Source organism: Lagopus leucura, unplaced genomic scaffold (assembly GCF_019238085.1).
Source record: "Lagopus leucura isolate 7727_CA_CO unplaced genomic scaffold, USGS_WTPT01 Super-Scaffold_100035, whole genome shotgun sequence".
Taxonomy (NCBI): Eukaryota; Metazoa; Chordata; class Aves; order Galliformes; family Phasianidae; genus Lagopus; species Lagopus leucura.
Genome location: NW_024962284.1, coordinates 517125 through 535932, shown reverse-complemented (window position 1 = coordinate 535932; position 18808 = coordinate 517125). Strand labels below are relative to the sequence as shown.

The 18808-nt window shown below is 56.4% G+C and overlaps 2 protein-coding genes across 5 annotated transcripts; one reads left to right on the top strand and one right to left on the bottom strand.

Annotated features, from left to right (window-relative positions):
- Positions 1-3176: 3176 nt before the first annotated feature.
- Positions 3177-10925, top strand: PKP3 (plakophilin 3). The gene is made up of 13 exons (XM_042882759.1): positions 3177-3441; positions 4185-4261; positions 5220-5941; positions 6314-6437; positions 6560-6764; positions 7009-7183; positions 7459-7576; positions 7863-8030; positions 8372-8557; positions 8755-8908; positions 9337-9529; positions 9732-9819; positions 10183-10925. Exons 1-13 carry the CDS (start codon positions 3210-3212, stop codon positions 10216-10218), a joined length of 2478 nt encoding a protein of 825 aa, XP_042738693.1. The 5' UTR covers positions 3177-3209; the 3' UTR covers positions 10219-10925.
- Positions 10926-11270: 345 nt separating this feature from the next.
- On the bottom strand, positions 11271-16131 carry SIGIRR (single Ig and TIR domain containing). Of its 4 annotated transcripts, none has more exons than XM_042882761.1 (12): positions 16011-16131; positions 15342-15416; positions 14698-14792; positions 14486-14601; positions 13737-13923; positions 13530-13660; positions 13188-13328; positions 12940-13083; positions 12717-12819; positions 12488-12638; positions 11960-12140; positions 11271-11871 (listed from the first exon to the last, which is right to left on the bottom strand). In XM_042882761.1, the coding sequence occupies exons 4-12, from the start codon at positions 14490-14492 to the stop codon at positions 11669-11671; spliced, it is 1248 nt and encodes a 415-aa protein (XP_042738695.1). In that variant the 5' UTR covers positions 14493-14601; positions 14698-14792; positions 15342-15416; positions 16011-16131; the 3' UTR covers positions 11271-11668. The 4 variants fall into 4 exon arrangements, with proteins under 4 accessions (XP_042738695.1, XP_042738694.1, XP_042738697.1 ...); XM_042882760.1 differs by having other exon boundaries at positions 14698-14780; XM_042882763.1 differs by lacking the exon at positions 14698-14792.
- Between the last annotated feature and the right edge of the window lie 2677 nt (positions 16132-18808).

Here is an 18808-nt window from a genome sequence, read left to right as displayed (position 1 = left end):
TTTGTGGTTGGACTTAATGATCTTTAGAGGTCTTTTCCAGCCTTAATGCTTTCTATTTTTCTATGATATAGAGCCTCTTCCAGTGTTGGAGGTCTCCACTTCTTCAAGGAGCAATAGAGAGAGGCATTTGCCAAGCAGCTCTCCCTGCCCTGGAGGGAATGTCACGCTGGGGCTTGTTGGGTCTCACGGCGTGGGGGGGGGGGCAGAGTTGAACCGCAGCACTAAGCGGGTGGCTCAGCACATCCCTATATGGCTGAGCGAAGAAATGGTGGTGGGCAAAGGGATCGGCCAGTGCTGGCTGTGGTGCTGTTGGAAGCGATGGCCCTGGAACTGGTTTAGCTTGTTTGGAATGCTCCTCTCAGCTTATCTGGTCTTCAAAGGGATCCTGTTCAATCCCACACATACAGACATGCTCCCTGGGAGCCTCCAGGGCGTGGGGAACCTCCTGCCCCAACGGCTGTGCCTCCCATCTCTGCCTCCACTCCCTCTTTTCCTTTTGGAGCCCTTCTTGTATGGTTCCCTGTGGCAGAACAGGGGATCCAATGGAATATGTTGGAATGGACACTTTGGCCAAAGGCCATGGAGTAGGGACCAAAGGTGCTTTCCAGAGCATCATGAAGGTGGGATCTCCATTGGCAGCAGATCCAGGAGGTGGGTCAGTGTGGCATCATGCAGAGCCATGAAGAGCCAAAACCCTGCCACAAGCCCCAGAAGCACAAACTTGACTGAGAGGCAAGTGGGTTTGGAGCACACATGCAAAACAACGGTGAAGGGACTGGTTGGGTAAGCTCCCGGGGCGGGCCCTGCTGCGGCCCCACGCCCACCACCGCACAGACGGCATCACCGACCCCACGCCAGGGCTCCCCAACAGCACCCAGGGGTGCACCCAGCCAGAGGATGCTGCAGGGCACTAGCCCTGTGGGGCCACCCAACAAGGTAAGTGTTTTGCGAGCGTGGCTGTCCCCAGTGCGGGTTGACATCATGCCAGGGGATGTGGATGCCATTGGGAAACTGATGGGGTCATCCATCAGCTGCGTGCTCCTGGCCAGCTCTGACCAAGCAGCATCCCCAACCCCTCCCCAGTGTCCTCATGTCTCGGTTTCTCTGCTGTGAAAGGGACAGTCCGGGCACATGTGCTGCTGTGCTGTTGGCCACTCCCTGTTGCTGGTGGCATCGGTGGCCACAGGACCTGCTGTTCGGGACCAGCACTCAGTGGGGCTTTGGGAACAACAGGCATTGGTGTACTGTGGAGGCCACGGTGCGCGGTCACCCCACAGAGGGAAGTGCCTTTGGGGTGCCTTTCCTGGTGTGTCCGTGCTAGGTTTATTCATCTCTGCATCTCTGAGTGTGGTTGCATCTCCTCAGTTTTGCTCCAAATACGGTTTTTATAGCAAATTACTGTATTTTTTAATTTATTTTTTTATTTTAAGCATCCAGTCCAAAGCCTTTTGCAGAGCTGCAGCCCCAACTCCCTGCTTTGGGGATGTAGGGATGTACTTGGAGGTATCCCCCCACCCCTTGGAGCCTGGTATACAGCCATGAGCAAGCAGCAACATGCATGGGGAGTGAACCTCCTGTTCGGGGTGGGGGGGAACTATGATTCATGCGGGCTGGGAGTGCCTTGCTGAGCACTGCCAAGTGCTGTGCATCCGTGTGGGTGGCACAGAGCTGTGAATGGTCCCCTTAGGGCTGTAGACCCCAAAAAGGACTGGCTGCGACCCCTACTCCAAGCCCTACGAAACTTCCCAGATAAAGATGGGGAGGGCCTGGGGGTCATAGGTCCCCAGGCACAATGGGGTTGGCCACCACGATCAGGGACCTTACCACTGCAGGGAACAGATCCCTGCCCTTGGAACACTCCCCTGTCCCACAGCAAGCTGCTCCTGCTGACAACGGCACATTCCTCACCGCTCTTTCTCCCACCTCCTACAAAAGGACAAAAGCCATCCTGAGCTGTCAGCACCCGGTGTTGCAAGCCTGACCCAGCTCACTGGCTGCCAAACCCCAAAACGCTTCTGCCAGGCGGGGCCAAAGCAGTGACGCTGAGTGCGAAAGCCACCAGGGGCACTGACGTTCCCATTCACTCCCGCCCCAAGGATGAGAATGTACACAACTTGTGTCAGGAGTGCGTGGCTCCCTCCAAGAATTCAGGCAGGGGGAAAGCAGTGGAACAAAGCCGCTGGGGATTTTGGGAGCAGGCGTGTCCCACAAGCTGGGGTTGGTCGGGGTGGCTGGGCGGGTGGGGTGAGCCTAATTAATACCTGTGCACAGCAGTGGCTGAGTCACCCCGCATTCATTGCCTCTGTGCTCAGAGCCACCAGCCCAGCAGCATTCAGCTGCCTCATGGTTTTATTTATTTATTTATTTATTTATTCATTTATTTATTTATTTGTTTGTTTGTTTGTAATTCCCAACTGATTTGAAAAGCAAAGCAGGGAGGGATTGGCCACCATGCCCCAACAGTGGTGGTGGGCTCTTTTAGGGCTTAATCAGGGAGATAGCTAGGTGTCGGCTGGAGGTCCAGGGCTCGCCATGGGGCTGCCCAGGGCTCTAGGGGTTAATGTGCAGTGTGCCTGGGGCTCCAGGGCCCTCCTAGCTGGCCACGTGGGGGTGTCTGGGGCTTTCCAAGGAGGGCTGGGGTCTAGAGGTGGCCGGCAAGGCCATGTGGGGGTCTGGGGGAGGATGCTGGTTCCTGTGGCTTGCTAGGGGTCAATGCGGAGGCTGTGTGGGGCTCTGGGACTCTCTGAGGAGGCTGCCTGGGGTCTAGGGCTGGCTGGTGGAGGGCTGGGGGTCGATGTGGAGGCTGCTCAGGGGTCTGGGTGTCGATGTGTAGGTTGAGCCTGGGGCAGGCTGGTGGGAGAGGCCACTCAGTGGTTCAGAGGTCAACTTGGAGGCCACACGGAGGGGCTTTTGCATCCTTGAGCCTGCTGGGGTCCATGGAGGAGCCTGCCCAGGCAGCCCGTCCAGTGCTCTTCACTGTGGCTGCGGGCACGTCCACCTTCCCTGCTTGTGGGCATCCTGGGTGGGCTCCTTTGGCCTCGGGGCCCACGTTGCTCCCGTCTGTGCTCAGGTGGCCGCAGCACCGAGGCGTGGCGGCGGCGGGGCGGGCCGGGTGCCTCCCTGCAGCTCAGGGAAGGCCCCGCCGCCGTCACAGCCGCACACACCTGCACAGGGCGGCCGCGCTCGCCTCGGCCCCGCTCGCCGCTGCCATGCAGGAGACTAATGCCTTCTTGCTGTCGGCCCTGCAGCCCGAGGCCGGCGTCTGCTCGCTGGCTCTGCCCTCGGACCGCCAGCTGGATGGTCGCAGCCGAGAGGCGGCCGAGGCCCAGCGGCTGCGTAGCGCTCGCGTCCAGGAGCAGGTCCGCATCCGCATGATGCTGCGGGGGCAGGCGGCCGCCCCACGGCCCGAGGCCGCCGTGCTTGACCCGCTGGACGGCAGAGGTGGGAAACCGCGGGGCGGCTCTCTGTGGGCGGGGGGTTCCCCTTTTCCTTTGATCTCAGTGGGGGCTTCACGTCTCGGGGCAGAGTGGCTCCAGCCCGCATTTGTTGTCCCCACGCCTCGGTTTGCCCTGTGAGAGTACTGGGACCCCATGCCCTGCTTTGGGCGGCTCTCGGCGGCTCTTTCCCTGGGCTCTCTGCGCTGTCTCGCCTTGTTGGCCGCGCTCCAAGTGCCTCCATTTAGCATCTGAGCTCACGGCCTCCGCCCTGCTGCTTCGCTCCATTGCGCCTCAGGCTGCGCCCCAGTGACAGGAGAGCCCCCCCCCGGCACCCTGCACCTTGTTTGCCCCAAACCAGATGGCCCTATCCCTGCTCTGGTGGCACCCAGGTGATAGCCACCCAGTGGGACCAGACCATAACTAAGCCTTGCAGCAGAGCACAGCAGGCCCCCTGAGCCCCCATCCCAGCCAAGTAAGGCCAAGGGGAGCCGTGCTGAGGTGCCCTGTCCCCACCAAAGTAGCAATTACTGCTCTCACTGTCGGGCATCTTGAAAGGTGGAGAGGCCGTGGGAGGTGTGCTGCCTCCTCCGCAGCCTCCTCCTGCACCCCATGGCTGGAAACAGGCACTTCTCCAGCCTTCTGACTCTCAGCCCCCTAGCAACCCCCCCCCCAGGGCAGCAGGGTGGGAGGCAGTGTTGGTCACAGCTTGTTCAGACCAGTGTTTTGTCTCCCATTTCCATCCTGCAGGCGGTCCATATGGCACGACTGTGTGTTCCTCCTTTAGCTCCCGCTCCCAGACCAATGGCTTGGACTCCAAAGGCTCGGTATGTCTGAACCAAGCACACATCTCTGTGCTAGCTGGGGATGGCTTAGACAGCTGGGTGTTGATAGACAGCTTAGTGTTGACCTACCTGAGGGCAGGAAGGCCCTAAATGGATCTGGAAAGGCTGGATCAATAGGCTGAGGCCAAAGTTCAGCAAGATCAAGTGCTGGGTCCTGCACTTCAGTGACAACAACTCCAGGCAGCACTACAGGCTTGGGGCAGAGTGAAAAGTTGTGTGGGAGAAAAGCATCCGGGATTTAGTTGACAGTAGCTGAATGTGAGCCAGCAATGTGCAGCAGGTGGCCAAGAAGGCCAATGGCACTCTAGTTTGTATCAGTAATAGCGCAGCCAGTGGGAACAGGAGGTGATTCTTCCCTTGTACTCAGTTCTGGTGAGGTCACACCTTGAGTATTGTGTTGGGTGTTGGGCCCCTCACTACAAGAAACACATAGAGGCCCCTGGAGCATGTCAGAGAAAGGCAGTGAATCTGGTGAGGGGTCTGGAGCACAGATCTTATGGGGGAGCTGGGATGGTTCACTCTGGAGAAGAGGATGCCTGAAAGGAAGTTGTGGCGAGGTGGGGATTGGTCTCTTCTCCTGGTTACAGGGATAGGGTGAGAGTTGATGGGCTCAAGTTGCACCAGGGGAGGTTTGGGTTAGATATTAGAAAAAATTCCTATGGAAGAGTGGTGAGGCACTGGCAAAGGCTGCCCTGGGGAGGCGGTGGAGTCACCATCTCTGGAGGTGTTCCAGAACTGTGTGGCACTGAGGGATGTGGTCAGTGGGCACAGTGGGGGTGGGTTGAGGTTGTATGTGGTCTTAGAGGTCTTCTACAACCTTAATGATTCTATGACTAGACAGCACCAAGGAGGCTTTTGGCTCTGTCCTTTCCTTTTCCTGTGGTGAGGATGGAGGAATGTCCATGTGGTCACCCTCCCTTAACCCCATGCTTCCCCCTAGCTGTACCAATCCATGGCCAAAAAAGATTTTGACACGCTCAAGGGCAGCAGCTGGTCCTCGCGGTCGGCTGTGGACCTCACACCACACAAGCGGATGGCAGCTGTCAGCAACGGGGGGATGCCAAAGGGCCGGAGCTACGGTGTGGGCTATGCCATGTCGCAGGCTGCCAGCACCTCCCCACGGCCCAGCTCCTTCCATGAGCGCAACTACCGTGCCCGGCAGAGCTTTGACACGCTGTCGCTGCGCTCCCTGAGGCTGGCTGATGGGCCAGTGCCTCCCAGCACCGCAGATGATCGCTACAGTATCGTCTCGGAGCAGCTGGACCCCATGGGGCACCGGTCCCTCTACAAAAACCAAGGCAACGGTGGCTTCAGCCGCTCGTACACCTTCGAGAGGCAGATGAGCACTGGTTCCAATGCCAAGAGCTCCGACTGGTTGGATGGCAGAGAGGTGCCCCAGAGCCGCACCATTCGGGCGCCAGCCATGCGCACGCTCCAGCGCTTCCAGAGCAACAACCGCTCACGGCTCAGCACCAGCTCCTTTGGCAGCATCCAGCCATCCTCGCAGGCAGCCGTCGGGAGCTCCTACATGGGCATGGTGGAGCACAGCTCCCGTGCGCCCTCCGTGCGCAGCCTGGCTGAGTCCAGCCACCACCTCCAGGACCAGCGTGCCATGGATATGTACAATGGACACAGCACACTGCTCACCCAGCAGTCGGGAGGGTGAGTACCTACCAGCCTAGTCCCTGTTCTCATGAGTCACTTGGCTGATTTAGGGCTAAACTCCCTAGTTCTTGCTTGGCTGCAAGGGAAGGAGAAGTGAGGCGGTTGGCATTTGGCCTCACAGTCACGGAGTGTGGTGTGAGTTCAGCATATGTGTGCATATAGTGTGTCCTGCATATGCTTTTAGGTCTAACATAAAAACATCCTGAGGTGTAGAGGTGGTAAGGTACTTGCTAAGCCAGAAGGAGTGCAATGGGGAGGGAGATGGGTTGACACATCTCCTCTGAAATGTGGGATGTGATGGGGAGCAAAGATGGAAGACCCTTGTGGCTGCCTTTTCTGGGCTCTTCCTCGTCTGCATGTGGCTTCCAGGTTTGACGACATTGACCTGCCCTCAGCGGTGAAATACCTTATAGCCAGTGACCCCAACCTACAAGTCCTGGGCGCTGCCTACCTCCAGCACAAATGCTACAGTGACAGTAATGCCAAGAAACAGGTGGGCACCAGAGGGGAAAGGTCTCATGAGCCTCTCCAGTATGGTGGGGCACACCTGGGAGGATGAAGGAGATGGAGGGAGCCTCAGACCTGTCTCTCCACCCAACCTGTTTCCCATTGTAGGCTCGCAGCCTCCAGGCCATGCCCAAGCTGGTGAAGCTCTTTAACAGCCCCAACCAGGAAGTGCAGCGCCATGCAACAGGTGCCATGCGCAACCTCATCTACGACAATGCTGAGAACAAGCTGGCGCTGGTGGAGGAGAACGGCATCTATGAGCTCATGAGGACACTGCGGGAGCCTGATGATGAGCTCCGCAAGAATGTTACAGGTCAGAGATGGTCACAGGGCTGGACTGGGGTCCTCCTCCCACTGAGGAGGCATCTGGTTCCCCTGGCCTGTGAGTAAGGCCAGGGTGATACTGCACGAGGACAGCTTTGTGTTGTCAACACGTACCTGGGTGGTGTCCCCAGCCGTGAGCTGCCTCATGGCTGTGAGTGGCCAGTATGAGTTGGGCCAGGGCAGACATGCTCTCTAGTTGTCCCCAGGACTGAGGATCCATTTCCTCCACGCAGGGATCCTATGGAATCTTTCCTCCAGTGACAACCTGAAGGATCGCTTGGCTCGAGACACACTGGAGCAGCTCACAGACCTGGTTCTGGTCCCCCTCTCTGGCCTGGGTGGCTCTGGTGTCATCCAGCAGAACCCCTCTGAGGCAGAGATCTTCTACAACTCCACAGGCTTTCTCAGGTACCTGCTCTAGACCAGCCTCAGTCCTACTGTGGATAAAGGTTTAGACAGAGGAAACGCCATCTGCGCTGCCAATGTAGGAAGCAAAGGTTGCCAGAGCTTGTTTTTGAGATCCCAATTCCTTGCAGTGCTTGTGCTTCTTGAAGTGCAAAAGCAAAGTGTTGTCAATCCCATGGGACAAGCATTAGTTGCCCGCAGTGCTGTCTGTAGTGGGGCACCAGGATGAGTGGCCATGATGCCACTTCTTGCCATGATGGACCCTTTTTCCCGTGCAGAAATTTGAGCTCTGCAAGCCAGCAGACCCGGCAGAAGATGCGTGAGTGCCATGGGCTGGTGGACGCTATGATCCACTACGTGAACAGCTCCCTAGAAGTAGGGAAGTCAGAAGACAAGGTGAGCCTCAAGATTTGCTCTGCTCAGAGGGCTTGGGGCTTCAGTGCCCTCAGATGGGGTGTTGCTCACTCCCTTGTGTCCCTTGTGACTCCCCTGGGGTCACCAGACATGCTTCACAAAGTGGGGAAAATGCATCTGAGTCTGTTCCAGCTTACTGGGCGTAGTGGAGTACTGTCAGCGGTGGTGGATGTGACTCTGAACATGGAGCCCTTGGGACCGTGCCCTGGAGGGTGTGCCAGCTCACCAGGACTGACTTCCACCCTTCATGTCCCATTTCTTTTCCCAGAGTGTGGAGAATGCTGTCTGTGTCCTGCGCAACCTCTCCTACCGCCTCTACGATGAAATGCCTCCCTCCTCCCTCCAGCGCCTGGAGGGCCACCGCAGGAGCAATGGTGGAACCATGACAGGAGAGCTGGTGGGCTGCTTCAGCCCCCAGAGCAAGAAGGCTCGAGAGGTCAGCAGGCAGTGGTGGGGGACCATGGCATTTTTGTGCTGTGACAGCTGCATCGCTTGGGGTGTGGAAGCATGGGAAAACAGCTGGTGAAATGTCGTGATTGTGGGTGGAGGTGGACACCAGCCTTGCCTGCTGGGTGGGACACATAGGTGAACTCAGAGGGTGAATCAGGTGCTACTTGCATGTAGCAATGGGTGCAAACCCCCCTCCCCACGCTGAGTGATGTGACACAGCTGGATTGACATGTCCTCTTGCTGTGGGCACCTCCAGCTTGGCAGGAAGTGGACAACATAGAGGGATTGTTCTCTCTGGGTCTAACACTGCTCCCTTTGTCCCCGCAGCACTATCTGAATGCAGACATTGTCACTTTCACGGAAGTGTCCAAGGACCCCAAGGGCATGGAGTGGCTCTGGAACCCACAGATTGTGGGCATCTACAACCGGCTGCTGCAGCGCTGTGAGCTCAACAAGCACACCACTGAGGCAGCCTCGGGTGCCTTGCAGAACATCACTGCTGGGGACCGCAGGGTGAGGATACAGGAGGGGAGCATTCCCGGGGCTTGTACCATCTTGTTTGGCTGTCACTGCTGGTCACAGCCCCACCTGGGTGGAGGAATGTGGCCATCACACTCCTCACCAGTTGGGTCACCCTGCCACACTGAACAAGAGGAGGAGGATGGGGCAAACCTGGTGGGTGCCTCTACTGTGTGTTTTTGCCTCTGCAGTGGGCAGGTGTGCTGAGCCGGCTGGCCTTGGAGCAGGAACGCATCCTGAACCCTGTGCTGGACCGCGTCCGCACTGCTGACCACCACCAGCTGCGCTCCCTGACGGGGCTCATCCGCAACCTGTCCCGCCATGCACGCAACAAGGATGAGATGTGTGAGTGCTGGGGAGGGCAGGGCTGGGAGGGCAGGACCAGGTTGGCACAGAGGAGCCCGCTGGACGCTTTCCGTCCTTTGATCCTCAGTTTGGCCTCTGCTTACCTTCAGGCATGTCTCAGCACCTTCCTGTGTCCATGCTCACAGCTAGACGCATGCTTGTGTGGTGTCCTGTCTGTCTTCAGTGACCAAACAGCCCTGGCATTCTCTACTCTGCCTCCAGCCCCACTGTCTTCCTTGGCTATGCATCTATTGCTTCAACTCATCTCGCACACTGCTCCTCTCCCAAATGCCACGGAGTCTTAGCAGAGAGCTTGAAGCAACCCCTGGTGCTGCCTCGTGGGTCCTTGGCTGCAGGGCTCCTTCCTAGGTCACCATGCATCCTATGGGGTCGGCCCCTTGACCTGATACATTGCCTTTGCCCTCCAGCTACCAAGGTAGTCAGCCACTTGATTGAGAAGCTGCCAGGGAGCGTCGGGGACAAGGCACCGCCTGCTGATGTTATTGTGAACATCATTGCGGTGCTCAACAACCTGGTGGTGGAGAGCCCCATGGCTGCTCGCGACATCGTCTACTTTGATGGCCTCAGGAAACTCTTCTATGTCAAGAAGAGGAGGGACAGGTGGGAGCTCGCTTGTCTATTTTTCCGTCCCACCCATCACCGCAGCCATCTGTTTTTCCATCTGGGTGCTTCTCACCACTCCTAGTAGAAGCACTTTGCCAACAGCCCTCGGACTTTATGGGGTGTTATCCTTGGGCTGGTGGGTACCATTCCATGCCCTCTGTTACCCAAAACATGATGGTATTTTCTCTCTCTGCTCCAGCTCAGACAATGAGAAATCCTCCAGGGCAGCAGCCAGCCTCCTGGGCAACATGTGGCAATACACCAAGCTCCACCGGGACTTCAAGGTGGTACGTACCTCCCTCTGGTGTGGGAGCGTGGGGAAGAGCCCAGGGGAGTCATGGCTGGGGGCTTCATCTCGGAAATGTGCGCCACCCAAATGCTTCAGGGCATATGACTTGCCCTGACTCCACACCTTCACTTCATGTAGAGGTGGGAATGTCCCCAGAGCATCATCCTTCTGGTGCCAGGTGCCTAAAGGGATGGGAACACCCATGTGCCCAGGGTGGGCACAGCATGCCAGAGAAGAGTATGTTTGCATTCCCAGTCCCTACCTCCTGGCAAGGTGTGGCCACAGGTGTCCTTGAGCAGGGGTAGTGATGACAGCACCAGGGGTCCCCCCACTGGGTGACAGGTGGCCTTTTTTCTTGCAGAAGGGGTACCGGAAGGAGGATTTCCTCAGCCTGTAAGAACAGTTCCAGGGAGAAGGGACTGCACAGCCCTCAGTCTCCCCTCCAGGACGTGCCTTGCTGCCTCCTGTGGCCCCGGAGGAGCCGCTCACCTCAGGACTCCTGCTCTGTAGCATAGTTCCCATTGTTCCTCGTGTCCCTTGTGCCTACCCCGTGCTGCTGGGAACCCTATCTCTAGGCTGGTGATGCAGGAGCTGAAAATATCCCCCCCAAACCATTTTTGCACCACTTCAAGCTTGGTAGAAAGGCAGGAAGCTCTGGGGATGCTTTTGGGGGTGTCCCTATCCCAGCTGCCCCTACTAATGAAGGGGTCAGCTCCCAGAATCTCATTGTGCTGGGCTGTGCCCTGCATGGGGATGGGACTTGGTAGAGCACAGGGGGTATCTGTGATGGCCACTGGTGTCTCCCCTAAGTTTTAAGGGGCTGCACCTTTGCCTGCAAGGAGCCAGAAGCAGCATCAGTGCCCACTTTGCAGCAGGGACCCCATAGCTGCCCTGTTAAGGACCTGGGGCTATTCAGGACCAGTGCTGCATAAGCAAGATCTGGGCAGGGCCAGCTAGCTTATGTTCGCTGGGTGGCGTCTCCCCGCGGGGTGGGGAGATGCCCTTGGTGCCCGGTGCAGGTGGGGCCAGCGTGAGTTCAAAGCTCACTCAGCAGAGGCGGAGGGTTGGGGTGTGCAGGAGGCTGTGGGTCGCTTGGGTCTGCCAGTGGGGTTTGGGACGGGGGAGGGAGACCCTGCGCTTGGGTGTGCCCCATCTGGGAAATGGGGTAGAGTAGGTATGACGGGGGTGAGGGGGTGGGGGGAAGAGTGAGCAGTGTGGCAACAAGGGACCTCCCCCCCTACTGGATGTGACATGTTGGGACCCGTTGGGGATGGGGCAGTGCATTTGTCCCACCAGCTCTCCACATAGAGGCTGTGCCCTGTGTATCCCCCCAAATAAAGACCTTGAATAATATCCCTGTGCTTGAACCAGCACCTGTGGACACTGTCTCACCACTCACTGTGCAATCCACCAGTGTCATCCATGTCCCTGCAGATGGACGAGACCCACTGGAACAGCAGCACTTTATTGCCACGAGGATTTCTGTGGGGTAGAGGGTGATGCTGTCTCAAGCAATTAGGGTAGGGAATGAGGGGCAAAGGGATGTGGGTGCATGGTGCTTCTCCGAGGGCATCACCAATCCCAACGTTGGTCCATCAGGCAGGAAAAATGTCCCTTCTACCCAGGGCAAGTGAGGAGGACCTACCACCCGAGGGTGCCCAGGTACTGGGGACAGGAATGTCCCCCCATGATGGCTTTTCACCATGGAGCATGTTGCTAGGAGCCAGCTCCTCTCCTCCCAGCTTCAGTTCTTCACTGTGCCTGGGATCCTGGAACCACGACCAGAGTCCGTGCAGTCCCACAGTGTGTGGGGATGCTGAGATTCAGCATCTTGGCTGTGGCTCTGCTCAGATGTCATCCTCTGTTACCAGGCAGTAGAAGTCTGTGCGGGCACCATAGTTGCGTGAGCCCAGGTCGGAGACGTCAATCTCAGATCTGTGGCTGTCCTTCAGCTGCGTGTCCTCCTGTGTGCCAGTGGCCAAAGCTGTGGGCCCCCCAGGGACACTGATGCGGGGAGGAAGGGTTCTTCTAAAAGCATATCCACGGAGGCCTGGAAGGAGCAGACAGGGGTCAAGTGATGGGGAAGGGGTCAACCCAACCTTCCGACCCAACCCAGAAAGGAGGTGGGTGACAAGTACCTGTACCCAGGTCTCCATCTGGGTGGGGGTCCCCCCGGCTGTCCAAGTAGCTGCTGTGCAGGATGAGCATGGGGTCCTTGTCCTCCTGTAGCTGGGTCTGCGGGTCCCCCATGGTCCCCCGGAAGGCCACCTTGCGTGGCAGGGCCAGGCACAGCTCCTTCCAGAAGTCTGACGATGGGGTCTGCATGGGGTAAGAAGGAGATGAGCTGCACTGGGTTGCAGAACAGCCCTGCCCGGCCCTGTGCAGGGCTGGAGAAAGCTCCTCCTGCAGCTGGGAGCTCAGCCAAGGTGAAGGCTGTGCTCTGCCATGGCAGCATGCCTGCACAGCAATGGAGAAACCAGCCTGACCTGCTGGAGAGCTGCAGCTCCTAGCCCGGCCCTACAGTGTGAGCTGTGCTGCCCTGGTTTCCTTGGCCAGGGGACACCCTATAGCAGGGCTCCTTCCTGTGCACGTTTGGGACGTGAGCATGCAGATCTAGAGCCTGATATGAAATGGGGCACCAGGGTTGGACCCTGCTTGGCCCTTACCATGGAGCCCGCTCGCCAAACCAGCAAGGTCACGGCGCTCCTGTGATGCTTCAGCAGGCTGATGGCAGGGTGTGTGATCTCCCGGTACTGGCTCTCAAAGACGATGAAGATGGGTTTCTTGGAAAGCTCTAGCAACCTCCAGAGCCCTTCCCTGTGGGACAGACATGGGGCAGGAGGTGAGGAGCTGCCAGTCCCTTTCTCCCAGAGGCAGGCAGGAGTGGGCTCATACCTAAAGCTGCTGTTGCACCAGTCTTGCTCCAAGTATGCCACTGAGAGGACCACAATGAGACGCCGGCACCTGCTCACATTCATGATGAGGTCTGCTGATGGCTCTGTGCCGGGGAGAGAAAGGATCTTAGCCCCTTGCCCAGTGCATCCTCTCCCCTCTTTGGGATTTCAGATTCAGGTGTCAGCACTGTCCCTCTGCCCAATGCCATAGGGATGGCACCTACCAGCATTAGGCAGGATGTTCTGCTCATCCAGGTAGAGCTTGTAGCCATAGCGGTTCTCCAGCTGTGGCTTGACAATGAAGTGGACAAACTTTCGGTCATCTGGAGCAGTGGCATGGGACACATAAGCATCATACAGCTTCCCATCTGTGTGGTCGGGGGGAAAAGGGGAGGTTAGTACCACAGAGGAGCTTGCCCAGGTCCTGAGGTAGCTCATCCTGGGGCCACCCTCTCCTCCGCTCCCCTCTCACCATTCATCTCCAGCTCGCCGTAGTGGTTCCTGTACCAGAGGAGCACGCTCAGGCGGCATCTGATATAGAGCCCTGCCAGCAGCACCAGGAGGGCCAGGACCAACAGGGCAGCCAGCACTGCACTTACATGCCCCACAACTTCTGCAAAGATAGTGAAGAGCATGGTGAGCATGGCTGGTAGCCCAGACCCAGCTTTCCGGAGTTCACACCTCAACATGCAGCCATTTCTCTTTTTCCCACTTCATGACACCCATGGGGCCACCACTGCCACCCCGTTCCCAGAACCCTCCTTGGGTTTCCCACTCCTGTCCCCGCCAGGGCTTGCTCCCAGTGTATCCCTACCCCTTCTCTGCAGGGTGAAGGTGGCTGTGGCATTGCTGACCCAGCAGGCAAACACTCCGAAGTCGGCATCGTGCGTGAGGTTGACCTGCAGGACAGTGGCAAGGAGACGCTCCGAGGCATTTTGACCAAACCTAGGGAGAGAAGGAGTCACTGTGGGTTAGGCGGCCCAGAAAGCCAGACGGACATACCCTGGGGCAGGCTCCTTACCACATGCTGTCCTGTCTGTTCTCACTGCCCAGCCACTGCCCATCCTTGGTCCAGATGGGGACAGGCTCACAGTGCTCACTAATTGCCCAGCGCACAGTGCAGTTCAGCACAATCTGGCTTCCCAGGGCCAGCTCCAGTGTCTTGTTGGCAGCTGGGGCAAGGATTTCAGGAGGTACACTGCAAAAATCTGGAGGCACAGGGGGAAGGGGAAACCATCAGGGACCCAGCTTATGGCAATGGGGAATCATAGAACTGTTGAGTCATTATGGTTGGAAAAGATCTCTACAGTCATCAGTCCACTCCCACCACACTCATTAAAACATGTCCCTAATTAGAACTGTAGAATCATTAGGGCTGGAATAGACTTGTAAGATCATTGAGTCCAACGCCTGCCCACCCCCACCACACCCACTGAACCATGTCCTCCGGTGCCGCATTTCTACGTTTCTTGCACACCTCCAAGGATGGTGACCCCACCGCCTCCCTGGGCTGCAGTGCCACTGCATCACCACTCTCTCTGAGAACAAATTTTCCCTACTATTTAACCTAAGGCATGACTGCCCTGCTGCTGTCCTGGCTTCCCCAGAAAAACAAGCTCTGCTGTAAGGGTCTGGCAGGGAGCAGTGCTCTGCAGCAGGCTGGGCCGGTTTTTGAGGCTAGGGCCCACCCCAGAGCAGCAAGTGGGACCTCCACCATGCTTGAGAGTGAGGGGGCTGAAAACACTTGAAACATTGATTTTTGCAACCTACCTGCCATGGTGTGGTCAGAGACATTCAGCTGCTGGCATTGCGGAAGGAGGGACCTGGTGTCACACGTTTTCTGGGAGGACAAAGTCCACCTGTTTCTGCCACAGGGTGGATTGGGGCTGGGACAGAGAAGAAAATGGAATTTGGGTTAGGGTGTTGCTGCGAGGCCAAGTGAAACCACAGCCCCCAGGTCATCCTGGGACCCACAGTCCTACCGCAGACGCTCTTTGGATGTGCAACTGGGGTCCCTCCTTTGTGCTGCGTGGCTTAGCTGTGCACTGCTTCCAGTCCAATGTGCCTGTTGAAATTGCTAATTAAACCACAGGGTTTATTTATAGCAGCATGGGCTTCCTATCTTGTGAGCTTTCACACCCAGTGGCACAGCAGTAACATAAGGAGGCACAGTGCTGCCCTGTGGCTGTGCCCAGGTACCATCCCTGCATGGCACTGCCCCTTGGGAAGAGGGGCAGCAGAGAGGACACCCCGCACCTCGTCAATACATCACACTGGTTACAAAAGGAACCTGAAGCAGAGCTTGGCTGTGGCATTAGGCTCCTCTGTCCCTGAACACCCCCAGAGCCCCCAGTGTGGTTATTGTGCCTGCTGGGAATAACAAGGACATCAGGATGCTGGTGTTTATGCAAGGCAGCACTACTGTAAACACATCCAGCCGAACTGCTGGGGCCAGCAGCGATAAAATCTGCCCTGGCTGCCTCTGCCCCAGAGCTTCTTCACTCCTGATTGCAAACTCGTTTGGAAATGATGAAACCTGGTTTTCCCCCAAAGAAACTGAGTCTGTGTTGTGGGTGTTATGTGGAAGGGGGAGGTCTGCAACTGGGGTTGGAGGTACCTCACCTACCTGTGCCACAGCAGCCGCAGCTCCGGGCAAAAATGGGGTCAAGGTATGCAGGGGACGCAGGGGATGCTTGAGCAGCTGGAAAATAATTGATACTTAAAGCATTAACTGATTTTTTTTCTGTGGTCAAGGATGGAAGAGCAGAGGCTGGAGAACCCCACTGCCAGGCTTTTGCATGGGGAAAGGATGGGGTGGTGTGGAGCTTTCCCAGCCTGCTGGCGATGCTCTGGTTGCGCTCAGTCCTGGCTCACCCATCCTTGTGTGGTTGGAAAGAAGGAAGTCCCAACAGGGTGTGGGCTGGCTGGAGAGCTCAAGGAGGCCCTCAGCAGTCCCTAGTCCCACAGGGAGGCATAATCTTTTCTTCAGGGGATGAAATGGGCGCTGAAAGGGAAGCTCTGTGCAGGGCTGAAGGAGGAGCACAGGGAAACACACAACACACTGCCATTCCTATGTTTTGGTTTGAGGGATAGCCCCGTTCTGTAGTGATCCAAGTATGATAGCTGGACTGTGGTATCCCCCTGGAGGAAAGCCATGGGGAAAGCAAGGTAGGCAGGGTGCACGCAGCAGGGATGGAGGCTAAGCAACAGAGCTTGTAGGGAGAGGGTGAGACTCTACTGACCTTGGCCGAGACACTTCAACACAGAGTGGGAAGCAACAGAGAGCTGTGTTTACCTGCAGGAGATTCCTCCAGACTTCCTGCCAGCCATCTTCCCCCTGTGCCACTTGAGCTGACTGCCAGACAAGTGCTTTCGTTAGGTTTTTCTCTGTGCTTTTTTTTCTTTTTTTAAGCTATTCCCTCCCCCCCGCTTCTCCCCTCCCCCCCCCGCCTTGTTCAGTCCATGCCCTTCACTGGGTTCCCCAATCACTGGGTGCCAGGCTTGCAGAAGGGGTTGGCCATCCCTCTTTCCCACCCACCGCTCCACCTCCACCTGAACCTGTGGGAGAGAGAAAAAAACAACACCTAAATAACTTCGGCTTTATGGGAGGGGAAAAAGAAAAAAGAGAAAAATGGAGAGGGAAGGCAAGCCAACCAACCCACCAGCCTCAGGGAGTTGGGTACACAGCTCCTTGCAGCTGGAAGAGACGTTGGGGTGAGACAAAACCTGCACCCACCAGTAATACCAGCTCCCCGGGCTGCATGGGGGCTCAGGGGTGTGTGCTCCTCGCAGAGCTGTGTGCAGAGCCTGGGGTGTAATGTGGGGTCATGATTTGCTGAGCACCCACAAGCTCAGGGCTCTGGGGCTTGGTCTCCAATAGTGTGGAGTGGACATGGTGTCTTGGCAGGACAAAGCTTGTACTTGGAGTCATTCCTCTAGCTTGTCTGGGGAGCTGGAGCAAGGTGATATGTGAGCAGCAAGTGATGGCTGTGGTAATTGTCAAAGAGATAATTAAAGCCACAACACAGCCTAGGTTCTGGTTAAGCTCACAGTGGCAGTGGTGTTTGGTGAAAGGCCAGTGAAAGAGCATTGCCATCCTGGCTGTGCCTAACAGCACTGAAAGTACTGGAGTCTTCAATAAGGTAATCACACCATCTGGGGTTGAGAAGAGAGAAAAAGTGGCTGTTTCCAGAAGTGGTTATTTCCTCCTGAAAAGCCTCAGTTCAGCAGACTGATGGAGGAGGTGGGGTGGTCCGCATTTCTGAGCATTGCACACTCCTGGGATTTTCCAGGAATAAAGCCATACGAACAACAGCCATCAAACACAACAGTGTTGTGTGGTTGTGTGGAAAGGGCTGAAAATGGGGGGATTCTGGCTTCTTGGGGATTTTGATGGTGGGGAAGGGTGGTTGGGATATGGGGTCAAGAAGAACGTGGGAGACGATGTAATGGCCCCAGTGCTTCACCTTTTGTTTGTCTGTTTCTTTTTCTGTGAAGGTTTTTTATTGTTGTTTTCCTTTAAAGCATACAAAATAGTTTTGGTTTATTCAAGGCTTTCTGTTCAAAGGTCCTGAAGTGCTCTACCTCCAGTACAGCTCCTTCTATCTGCATTCCATCAGAGGGTTGTTGAAAGCAGATTCCCATTTACAGTAAGTTAAAAATTAACCCTGCATCAGGACTACAGGGCACGGTGTGTGCCTGCCCGCCCCTCGGGCCACTGCAGTGCTGTTTGCATGTCGAGCTGCACCCCTACAGCTCCCAGCAGGCCCTGCATGGGAAAAAGATGGCAGGGCTCCCCTGAGCGGGTGGCCTTTCCATCATTCGTGTTCTCTAGACCCTTCACCAGCTTCATGCACACTGCTGTGCTCACTTTAACGTATGGACTGCAAACCCCAGTGTAAACCAGTTGGCTTTGTGGGATGATAAAGGGTTCCAAGGAACAAATGGCAAGGGCAGGGAACTAGGAGCTGACTAAACCTTTCTTGTCCATCAGAGCTATTCCTGCGGGCAAGTGAAAAGTGGGAAGGAGTGGAGGTGATCTTGATCACAGTGGTAAAAGGACAAAACAAGCCAGAGGGCTGAGGGCATTGCACAGCTCGTTCCGCTTCTCTGCTTGATTCTTCACGGCTTTGGGAGTGCAGTTTTCTTCTGAGTTCATGTTGGTGTCTTTCTCTGCAGTCCTGAGCGTGGGCTCAGAGGCATATCACCCCCAGACTGTCACCTGCTGTCTGCTGCTGGCCTTGGCAGTGGGGCACAGCCCCTGGCCCTGTCTGCAGTGGACCTTGGGGACCATGGGAAGCTGCTGGCTTTGCATCCAGAGCCCCCATCGAAATCCTCTCAATCTGAGACTGTCACTTTGTGCTACGCTGGAGCCTGCAACCCTGTCCTGCATCCTGCTGCTGAGGTGAGTGTGCACTGCTTGGGTAGGACGGTGGAAATGACTGTATCAACACAAGCTCGCTGATAGCCGGTTCTTGATGCATTTAACATCTTGAAGCTAATTAAGTATGAGCTACTTAGAGCTGCCAGGCGGCTGTGTTCCAAGGCTATCAGTGAAACCAGTTTCATTTCCAAGTGCCAGAAAGGAGAGCATTGCTACAGGGTGAGGTGCCACCTAGGCACAGATGCTTAATCACTGTCACTCTACTCCTTTTCCCAGGAAACACAGCAGGTGGGTAGCTTTTTGCTGTTAAATCAGGGCCAAGGACTCTGCAGGTGTGGGGCTGCACTGACTTCAAACAAGCCACAAACATTGTGGCCTCTTGTGGCATGCGGTGCTAAGAGCAGCTTTTATTATGGGAAGAAGCATCACCATGTACATCTCTGTGCAGGAATATCGCTCTGTACACAGCAGGGGTTCAGGCTAACCTGACTTTTAATTATAGAACATGACAGATCAGCCCTAAAGAAATAGTTAATCCTGAGCTATGCTGCTCATCTTCACTTGTCTGCATCATTCAGGGTTTGTATTGTGGCTGTGTGTCTATTACATGTGCTCACACACTTGCACAGTGACACCTGCCTAGCTCCCAGATTCTATTCAGTATATCCCCGCAATTTAACACAAGTGGCCACCTGTGGCTATTTGACAGA

Bases quoted from the DNA above. Each gene is read 5' to 3' on its own strand.
- PKP3 (XM_042882759.1), top strand. From the start codon at position 3,210: ATGCAGGAGACTAATGCCTTCTTGCTGTCGGCCCTGCAGCCCGAGGCC. The intron at 7,184-7,458 runs GTACCTGCTCTA...TTTCCCGTGCAG, and splicing joins AACTCCACAGGCTTTCTCAG to AAATTTGAGCTCTGCAAGCC. The intron at 9,530-9,731 runs GTGGGAGCTCGC...TCTCTGCTCCAG, and splicing joins GTCAAGAAGAGGAGGGACAG to CTCAGACAATGAGAAATCCT.
- SIGIRR (XM_042882761.1), bottom strand. The intron at 13,329-13,529 runs GTAGGGATACAC...CTATCTTTGCAG, and splicing joins CTTCACCCTGCAGAGAAGGG to AAGTTGTGGGGCATGTAAGT. The intron at 11,872-11,959 runs GTACTTGTCACC...TGCTCCTTCCAG, and splicing joins AGATGGAGACCTGGGTACAG to GCCTCCGTGGATATGCTTTT.